The sequence below is a fragment of the Leptonychotes weddellii genome, chromosome 7 (assembly GCF_054177405.1).
Source record: "Leptonychotes weddellii isolate Sample4059 chromosome 7, ASM5417740v2, whole genome shotgun sequence".
NCBI lineage: Eukaryota > Metazoa > Chordata > Mammalia > Carnivora > Phocidae > Leptonychotes > Leptonychotes weddellii.
In genome coordinates this window covers 37,871,202-37,881,243 of record NC_138375.1, presented here as the reverse complement: position 1 = coordinate 37,881,243, position 10,042 = coordinate 37,871,202, and the positions used below count along the sequence as shown (strand labels likewise).

At 45.4% G+C, this 10,042-nt stretch overlaps 1 protein-coding gene across 3 annotated transcripts in view; it reads right to left on the bottom strand.

Annotated features, from left to right (window-relative positions):
• Nucleotides 1-720: 720 nt before the first annotated feature.
• The window catches only part of AFAP1L1 (actin filament associated protein 1 like 1), a 62,076-nt gene continuing 52,754 nt past the window's right edge, over nt 721-10,042 (bottom strand). For all 3 annotated transcript variants that reach the window (XM_081826151.1, XM_081826152.1, XM_081826153.1), the window contains exons 17-19: nt 8,466-8,644; nt 6,291-6,419; nt 721-3,522 (exon numbers count right to left, since the gene is read on the bottom strand). In XM_081826151.1, coding sequence (XP_081682277.1) covers nt 3,499-3,522; nt 6,291-6,419; nt 8,466-8,644 — 332 coding nt within the window. In that variant the 3' untranslated portion in view covers nt 721-3,498. The remainder of the gene's footprint in view (nt 3,523-6,290; nt 6,420-8,465; nt 8,645-10,042) is intronic.

The window sequence follows — 10,042 nt, the reverse complement described above, 5'->3', positions numbered from 1 at the left end:
GTTATTGCCAATGAACGATGAAACAGTGTCTTAATGTAGTACACAAATTTTTTGTTGAATGAACTTGAGTCTTAACTCTCATTGCAATGGGAACACGTTACAAAACCTTTACATGTTTAATGGGTCGCTTTGACTCCTGTATGATGGAGATTGCTGGGTCTAAGCAAAGAGGTAGGGAGACAAGCTGTTGTACTAGTCCATGCAAGGGAGGGCTGTATTCTGTCCTGGAGACCCCTTAATAGACCTTTGTAACACCCTATCTAAAGTAGCTACTATTTTAGGTGTGTCTAGCACATTTCTCGTTCCATATTTGTATTTTATTTGTTTGTTTTCTTTTTGTTTGTTCTCCCAACTAGAGTTTGAGCAAGAGGGTGCGTGTCTTGTTCACAGTCATGATTTCTGACATCTAGTACAGTAGGTATACATAGTAGGTTCTCAACAAATATTTGTTGAATGAATTAATGGTTGATGTCAGTGGAGATAGGAGGAAGTGGATGAATTTTAGAGAGATTTAGTATGGAAAACTGTCAGGAAGTGAGGATAGATTGGTGATTAGGGTTGAGGGCACTTGGAGTTGCCAGACCAGTTACTGGGTAGTCCTTAAGGTAAGGAATGGGAAGTGTGCCCTCATCACCATAACATGGCTTTTACTTGTACTGTAGCTATTTGGGTCAAATTTTCTCTCTGCTTGTCTGTGAGTTCCCTGAGAACAGAGCTGGAGACTTTTGCATCTTTTTATTCTATTCGTGGCCCAGCCCAAATGTGTTGTAACCAACACCTGATGCTTCCTTTTGGCCTCAGGAGAAGGGCAACGTGGGTCAAGGAGGGATTATGATCCCCTTTTACATTTGAGAAAAGTGAGGCTCAGAGGGGTTGGTACACCTGCTCAGGGTCCCCCACTGAGGATCCAGGAACACTAGAAATCTGATAGTCCCAAAACTTGGCAGTGTCAGGAAGGATGGAGCTTCAAATCCACCCTAGAGCCATGAGCCTATACCTTGAAAAAAAACAAAAACAAAAACAAAAAACCAAACAAAGCATTTTAACAGATGAGGACTGGCATCTATGCTTTAGCCATTTTGTTTACACTTCTCTTAGCTAACTGACTTCTACCAAATATGCTGCATATGTACATCCATCATTCATCTATTTATTAAGTGCTAGTGTGCTTCTGAATGCTGCAGTGCAAGAGGGGTGGTGGGGTAAGGCATGGATGAAATGGAACCTTGGAACTAAGAGGAAGGGCTGCTGCCTCCACCACTTCCTGTGGGCTCCTGCAAGTTACATAACCCCTCTGGGCTTCAGTTTCCCTCACTGAAAACTGAGATAATAGAGCCTATCTCACAGAGTTTTAGTGAAAACAAAAGGGATGATGCCTGGAAAAGTGATTAGTTAGCACCAGGACTGGCTACACAATTTAAAGAGCAAAAGGAAAATGTGACACCCCTTGTTCAAAAATTATTAAGAGGGTAAGAGCAGAGCATTAAACCAAGCCCAGGGCCTTACTAATCTTTGTGACTGCACAGGTTGTGTGCTTGTGAACCTTGTGAACACAGTGCCTGAGGCATGGAGTGTTCAATAAATGTTTATTATTAATTCTGTAGTGTTCCCCCTATCAATGATCCCCAAGATCTATCGGTGGGGAAAAATGCTCAACCCCCAAATAACTGCATGAGGAAGAATACATGCTGAGGACATAACTGGAGTGTTGGGTGTCATTCTAGGATCCACATTTTTAGAAAGAACATTAACAATCCAGATTATGTGCGCTGCTTTTTCATTGAAGATGTTTAAGTGGAATCTGGATGAAAACTGTCAGTTATGGATTAGTTGTTTTTTAGCTTTTTGATGGCTTTGATTACCATATAAACATTTCTTCAGTGGAAAGAACACGGGAGTTTTAGTCGGACATTTCTTATCTAGCTAATAATAAGAGCCACTATCGACTGAGCATTTCCTATTTCTCAGACAGTGTGCAAGATGTTTCCCATATACTATCTCATTGAGTTTCCCCAATAGTCTTGGGAGGAAAATGGAACTGTCAACCTGGGTTTCACAGATAAAGAAAACAAGAATCAGAGAGATCAAGTGACTTTCCCAGACTCACCAGCTGGTTAGTGGCAGAGGCAGGGCTCAAACCCAGCCCTGTGTGGATCCAGGCTCATAGGCCCTAAGCCTTTTGCTCTGCCTCTGACCAGCTAGGTGATTTTGGTCAGGTTATTTTCCCTGTTCTGGTCTCCAGCTACCTCAAAGAGTGGTAAAGTTGGGATAAGGCAAAAGTATGTAAAGCCCTAGGTAGGGTAAAGTACGTGAAACCTCCAGCAAAGTGTCCAAAGGTTATTCTGGGATTTTCTTTCTCTCTCCTGGAGCTAACCTTTGAGCTCTTAACAGTTAACAGGTTTTATCTTTTTTGGAAGGAAATGTAAAGACCTAAAAAGTGCCTACAGTCTTGAGAAAGTAATGAGTGGCACAGTAAGGGGAGTGCCCAAGACTTGAGGTTCTTGCTTCCCTATAAAAGTATGAAGTGTTAGTAAAAGGCACTCCTGGCAGAAATGAGCCACTGTCCTTTGGTTCTCCCTGACAGCAGATATGAAGTGCAGACTGGAGAGCCCTCAAGTGCAAAATCAAGATAAAGACATACTGAGCATCAGTTGGATTTCTAGTCCTAGCTCCTGGAGCCTGAGTGTCATATGAAATAGGTAAAGGACCTGACTGACCACAAATGACCCCACCCTCCAATGCCTGCAACATCCTGTGGACGTTAGAAATCCACGTTCCTGTCACTCTCACTGTGACCTGAAAATAAGTCCGCTGCTGAACCTCCCCTCGCCTGCTGCGTATCAGATCTCTAATTTGAAAACAACTCAAATGCGGGGTTCTGGTAGCCACATCTGCCCAGTTCTGAAGCACATAAGGAATGATTGCAGAATTTGCATGTTGTCTGTAGCTTTTGTTCACCTTTACGCAGGCAGGGAAATTCTATTGATTTTTTGGCCTCTTTATGTTGCCCAGAGGTTGTCACGGATGCCCAATATGAATCCAAATGGCACAAGTGTGAGCAGATGATCAAGGCTTGTCTCTTTGTACGGTACTACCTACCGATGCTTCAAGCACTGTCTTCCTCTGCCCTACAGCCTGGGAGTGGGACGCTAGAATGGGATGGAATGGCTTATTCGCATGTGCTTTCATTTCTTCTTCAGCAGTGAGGGCAAAGACATTTAACAAAACCTTTACAACCGTGCAGATTTCTATCTCCCTCCACCCCTGTTTTCCACCCTCTGGGAAGTGACAAGGACACCCTCCATGTCCCTCTTCCCTTCCACTTCTTCCCTCCCCATATCCCCTGTAATCATGCAGACAATAAAGGCTGGTCTCTTGGGTGCCCTGGAGAGGCTACTTCCAGTGGGGGCTACTTCCAGTGTTCTGGTATCTCCTTGTGAAAAAAGTGTTTCCAATACAATCTTGTATTTCCTTTGGAATGAAATCTTCATCCTTTTTCTAGGTCTTCTTCATTTCCCATTCCTGAAGTCCAGAAAGACAAGAAAAATCAGGTTGCTGAATATTCTAGTGTGACTTGCAGAATAAAAACATTCCACTGTACCTAATTACATAAAGATCTCCACTGGCCAGATTAGAGAGCCACGGGTCCTAGTCTTACCCTCCTTTGGTAGCTGTGGGTAAGTCCTTTCTCCACTCTGGGCCTCATCTTTATGGGTGCTCAAATATCACAAAGTTTGTCTTTCTCAGACAAGGAAACTGAGGCTAGTCTCTGCTTGGCTCTAATGCTGGGGTGGGGTGAGGTAGGAGGCTGAGGAGAGAGAAGACAAAGCAGTTTGGCAAGGAAGGGTGAAGGCAGGCAGCCCACCTGGCTCCCCTCTTTCCCCTGGAGCCATGTAGGGCTTCATCTGGGAGGGATACTGAAGTCCTGGCCAGTAGTGAATGGCTTTTTACCCACAAATGATGCATAGGGTTTTCAGCCAGCTCTGGAGGTGATGGTGTGAACCTGGGTAAAATGGGATGGCTCAAACATTCTTGCTAGGAGGATTCCCCACTCCCAACCTGCTGCTCTTCTCCCAGTCTTCACCATCTAAACTGCAGCTGCTCAGGGCAATGACTTAGGAGTCATCCTTGATTCCTTTCTTCTCCTCATCCTCCACATCCCCATCAGCAAATCCTTTGGCCTTACCTCCAAAGCCAGCCACTTCGAATCACCCCCACTATACCCTTCTCATCTCTCATCTGGATGACTCCTAACTGGTTTCCCCTATCCCCTTATCAGCTCTCAACATTGTTCCAGAATGGTTTTTTTTTTTAAGAGAGAGAGCACACGTGAGGCAGGGGGAGGAGACAGAGAGCACGAGAGGGAAGAGGGCAGAGGGAGAAGCAGACCCCCTGCTGAGCAGGGAGCCCGATGTGGGACTCGATCCCAGGACTCCAGGATCATGACCTGAGCCGAAGGCAGTCGCTTAACCAACTGAGCCACCCAGGCGCCCGAGAGGGAGAGAATCTTAAGTAGGCTCCACACCCAGCGTGGAGTCTGATGCGGGGCTCGACCTCAAGACCCTGAGATCATGACCTTGAGATCACAACCTGAGCCTAAATCAAGAGTCTGACCCTTAACCAACTGAGCCACACAGGCACCCCCAGAATGGTCTTTTATTTTTTATTTATTTTATTTTTTATTATTTAAATATTTATTTATTTAAAAAAAAATTTTTTTTAAGATTTTATTTGTCAGAGAGAGAGAGCACAAGCAGGGGAAGCAGCAGGCAGAGGGTGAAGCAGGCTCCCCGCTGAGCAAGGAGCCCAATGTGGGGCTCCATCCCAGGACCCTGGGATCATGACCTGAGCCTGAGGCAGATGCTTAACTGACTGAGGCACCCAGGCATCCCCAGAATGGTCTTTTATTTTTATTTTTATTTTTTTATTATTTTTTTTTTTAAAGATTTTATTTATTTATTTGAGAGAGAATGAGAGACAGAGAGCACGAGAGGGAAGAGGGTCAGAGGGAGAAGCAGACCCCCTGCCGAGCAGGGAGCCCGATGCGGGACTCGATCCCAGGACTCCAGGATCATGACCTGAGCTGAAGGCAGTTGCCCAACCAACTGAGCCACCCAGGCGCCCCCCCAGAATGGTCTTTTAAAAATGTAATTCATATCCACAGATTTTTTGCTCAAAACTTGCCAATGACTTTCCATTATGTTAGAACAAAATTCACAGTTCTTCCAATGGCCTACAAGGATCAAAGAGAAACAAACTGGCCTACAGGCCGTATCTGGCACACTGTGTGTTTTTGTAACACCCATCAACTAAGAATGGTTTTTACCTTTCTAAATGTTTGAAAACATATCAAAAGAATAATTTTTCTCGACATGTGAAAATGGTATGAAATACAAATCTCAGTGTCCATAAATAAAGTTTTATTGGGACACAGCCATGTCCATCATTTGTTTACAAGTTGTCTACTTTCCTGCTACAGTGGCAGAGCTGACTCATCCTGAAAGAAACTCTGTGGTCCACAAGCTCTCAAATATTTACCTTTATAGACAAAGTTTGCTGCTGTATAGTCTAGATGATCCAGTCTCTGGCTGGTTACTTCTCTAATCTCATGTCCTAATGCTCAGGTGTTTGTTTTTCAAGTCCACAATTTCTTTCTTTTTTTTTTAAGATTTTATTTATTCATTTGAGAGAGAAAGAGAGAGAGAGCATGAGCAGGGTGGAGGAGCAAGGGGAGAGGGAGAAGCAGGTTCCCCGCTGAGCAGGGAGCCCAAAGAAGTGCTCCATCCAGGACGCTGGGATCATGACCTGAGCTGAAGGCAGATCCTTAACCAACTGAGCCACCCAGGTACCCCTCAAGTCCACAATTTCTTATCCCCAATTCTGAAATCCAGAAAGCCCTGAAACCAAGATTTTTCTCAAGTGTTTTGGCACAAACACAATTGGTGCAAAACCTGACCTGAACTGATGTGAGGCTGTTTATAATCTACTCCACATGGTGTGAATATTCACGTGCCTTCTTGTAGAATTCTTAACATGTGTGCTTTCAGGGTACTTCCTGAGAAGTTTTTGGGGTTTTTCATCATATACAGTATATGTACTGTATTACCTTTCTAAAATCCCAAAAGTTCTGGAACACAGCTGGCCCCAAGAGGATCGGACTGTGGGCCAGTATCAGGAGTGAGCCTGGGACTTTGAACCGGAAGAGGTGGGGCCGAGAACCTCTTGGTGAGGTTCCATGGAAAGGAGGCTGCCAGATCTCTGGATTTTAATTCGCTGAGCTATTGCTGTACCTTGGCTTTCTGTAGCACCCTTCCTTGGTTGGAGGTTACGATGGATGGGCTTCTCTTCCTCAGCTCAGAAATACAGTTGACAGGGAGAGGTTGCTCTGGGGCATTGTTCTGGGGTTTATTTGCAGTTTCCTGTTGATGAGGAGAAATAGTTACATAGGTGAGGCCTAATGATGGCTACCCACACTGGCTTGCCCTCCAAAGCATGCAAATAGAAGGCGCTGTGCACACATGCCAGCACCAAACAGGGCGAGGGAAGGAAGACCACTTGAGGGCCTTGGAATAAAAGTAATGACGTCTAAAATTACTGACCCCTCATATGCACCAGGCTTTGTGTGGATTAGCTCATTTAGCCTTTCCAAGCCTCTGAAGTAGGTACCATTATTAAGCATCCTATTTTGCAGGTAAGGAAAATGGGAAGGTCAAGTCACTGCTCAAGGTCACACAGCTGGTGAGTGGGAGAGCCGGGATTCAAACCCCACCGCCCTCTCTCTTCACCTTCCCCTGTATTCCTTCTCTTCTGTAGTGCCTTCACCCCTTAACTTTTCCAGATAATTGCTTAGTACGTTACTGGATGTAGTTCCTTAAGTGTGGCATATTAACGGCTAAGCCTGCAGGGAATTTAGAGAAGACTTCTCTTTATCTCCAAAGGCCAGCAAAAAGGATCACAAGTAGTGGGAAAAGCCATCTGGAATGTGAATTTCAGGGCACACTGGTGAGGAAGCAGCTGGGATGAGTGAACCACTTCTAGCTCCTCCTCCAGCCCTCTGTGGGTTTGCCTTTGTCCTTTAAGCTCTTCATCTGTAACTGAGGTTGGAAAGCCCCATGGAGAAGAAGCAGGGGGGCAGAAGGAACGGCCTAGCTTCGGAGACATCGGGTGTGGTCTGACCAGGCAATGAGGCCTCGGACAACAACAGTAAGAATGCAGTTCCCAGTGACAACTCAAATCTATCAGACAAGTTATTTCATCTCTCTGAGTCTCCATGTCCTTGTCTGAAAGCAGGCATAACTTTTATTCATTCAACAAACATTTGTTGCACTCCTAATCTGCAGACTCTGTAAAAGGCTAAGGCTATAATGATAAAACAGACATAGTCCAATTTTTAATAAAAATACAATCCAGTGGGGGAGACAGACATTAGACAAGTAAGGACACATAAATACACACACATACACACACACGTATATCCATATACACACGTTTACATAAATTGTGGCTAAGTGCTATGAGAAAGAATAACACATGGGACTCTTGGTAATTTAGACCAGTGGTTCCCAAATGGGGGTGATTTTGCCCTTCCAGGGGACGTTTGGCAATTTCTGGAGACATTGCTAGTTGTCAGCTGGGTGTGGAGCTACAGACATCTAGCGGGTAGAGGCCCGGAATGCTGCTAAACATCCGACAATGCACACGGCAGTCCCCTATAAAAAGAATTATTGGCCCCAAATGTCAGTAGTGCTGAGGTTGAGACACTCAGATGGAGACGGAGGTCAGCCAAGTTCTCCCTGGGCGGTTCTCAGTCGGGGTGAGAGTATCTACCTTGCAGGGTTGCTTGGAGCACTGGAGATGATGGATCTGCAAAGCCCAGAGGATGGCCTGGTACACCGGGGGCCCTAAGACAGGGCATGTGTACCGTGGCTAACACCAGGCTCTGGAGTCAGACTTCCTGGATTGCGGATCCTGCCTCCTACTTAACTGAATGACCTTGAGTAAGTCCTTCAACATCTCTACCTCCGTTTCCTTGTACGTCCAGTGGTGCCAATACACCTAGCTCTACCTCCCAGGACTACCGTGAAGATCATATGAGATAACAGAAGTTAAAATGCTGTACTGACCTATGGTTACTGTTCAACACACAATTGTTATTCTTACTCAACATATCATAGTTATACTTATCAGTAACCCAAAGGCTACTTCTCGGATCACATTCAGGATAAAACGGCAGGGCTGCGGGGGGAGACAACACAGGCGGAACCTGCTCTGAGAGTCCCCTCCCTAGCAGTGCCACCTGCTCTTTGGGAGGCTCTCTTTTGGCATGTTCCCGCTTCTCTTTGGGTGTTCGCCTGCTCATCTGTTAATAAGTATAATCCCTACCCCCAAAGAGTGATCATGAAGATCTATAGCTTGTGAGGGGATTAAGAAGCAGCTGCCTCTGGCCCAGAAGGGCATGGACTCACCCCACTCTTGTTCTTGCTGCCCACGGAGAGTCCCAGGGCTGGGCCCCCTGCCAGGGATCTCTGCAAGCGCTCCTTCACAGCCACCAGTCGCAGCTCCAGGTCGATCCGGCGCTCCTCCTTTGCCCGACACTGAGCTTCCAGGGCAGCCACGGCCTCCTCCAGAACCTTTAACTTTGCTCCTGTGTGTCCAGAGACATGTGTGAGAAACAGCCGAGCCTGGCCTGAAGCCTCAGGGAATTTGGCAGGACCTCAGGTTCTAGTCTGTCCCTCCCAGAGGGTTTTTCCAGCCCTTAGTTCCTACTCAGAGATGGGCTCTGGGCCTGGGGTTCCAGCTCCATGCTGGGTTGTATAGTTTTTTACCTGCTCTGTACCTATTTCCCCACCTTCTGGATATAGAACCTTGATTTTCCCCTGGGAAACCACATTCTCCTCCCATTCCCTCTAGTTTGGATGGAGCTGACCTCACTTTTAGTTCAAGGGGTTGGCATATAACTTGGACCTGGTCCATAACCTATCTCCATCTTCTGGTCACAGTGGTTGGTTTAGAGATCAAAGTTGGTCCAATCAGAGTGAATCCTGAGGCTTTTGTGGGGTCCATTGGGAAGAGAAGTTTTCTCTCCTGGGGCAGCTGAGAGGATTGGGTGAGGGCTAGAGCTGTGTAGCCATTATGCCACCACGAGGGGCACAGAATGAAGCCAACGGAGGAAGGCAGAAGCCAGAATTAGAGAAATATACTTTCTGGTGATACATTTAAATCCCTGGAACTTGCTATATCTGATTGCTCAGTTTTCCAATTAAATTTTTTTCTTTCTTTTTCTTTTTTTAAAATAAGGTCTAAGCCCAATAGAGGGTTTGAACTCATGACCCTGAGGTCAAGAGTTGTATGCTCTACCAACTGAGCAAGCCAGGTATCCCTACATTTTTCTTTTCTTTTTTTTGGAATTTCTTTTTTTTTTTTTTAAGATTTATTTATTTGAGAGAGAGAGAGCACAGGGGAAGGGGCAAAGGGAGAGGGAGAGAAGCAGACTCCCCACTGTGCACGAAGCCCAGTGCTAGGCTGGGCTCTGGGCTCAATCTCATGCCCTTGAAATCAGGACCTGAGCTGAAATCAAGAGTACAACACTCAACTGGCTGAGCCACCCAGGTGTCCGTCTTTTCATTTCTAAGCCAGTTTCACTTTGGTTTCTCTTAATTGTAACTGAGTTATAATCCCCTACTGGGATTTTGCTGCTTTTTAATCTAAACTAACAAACCTGTATTAGTATCTTTTCATGCCAAGAGTTGTGTTAGGTCTTACCAGGTTTAAAAGTTAGTTTCATTCATTCATTCACTCATTCATTCTATTCAGTAAATACTTATTGGGTGCTTAGTGCTTACTTTGTACCAGGTGCTGTTACAAAACAGGCCAAGACACTAAATTCATATCTTTCGGTGGTTACCCTGAATGTAAATGGGCTAAATGCCCCAATCAAAAGACATAGGGTATCAGATTGGATAAAAAAACAAGACCCACTGATATGCTGTCTGCAAGAGACTCATTTTAGACCCAAAGACACCTCCAGATTTAAAGTGAGGGG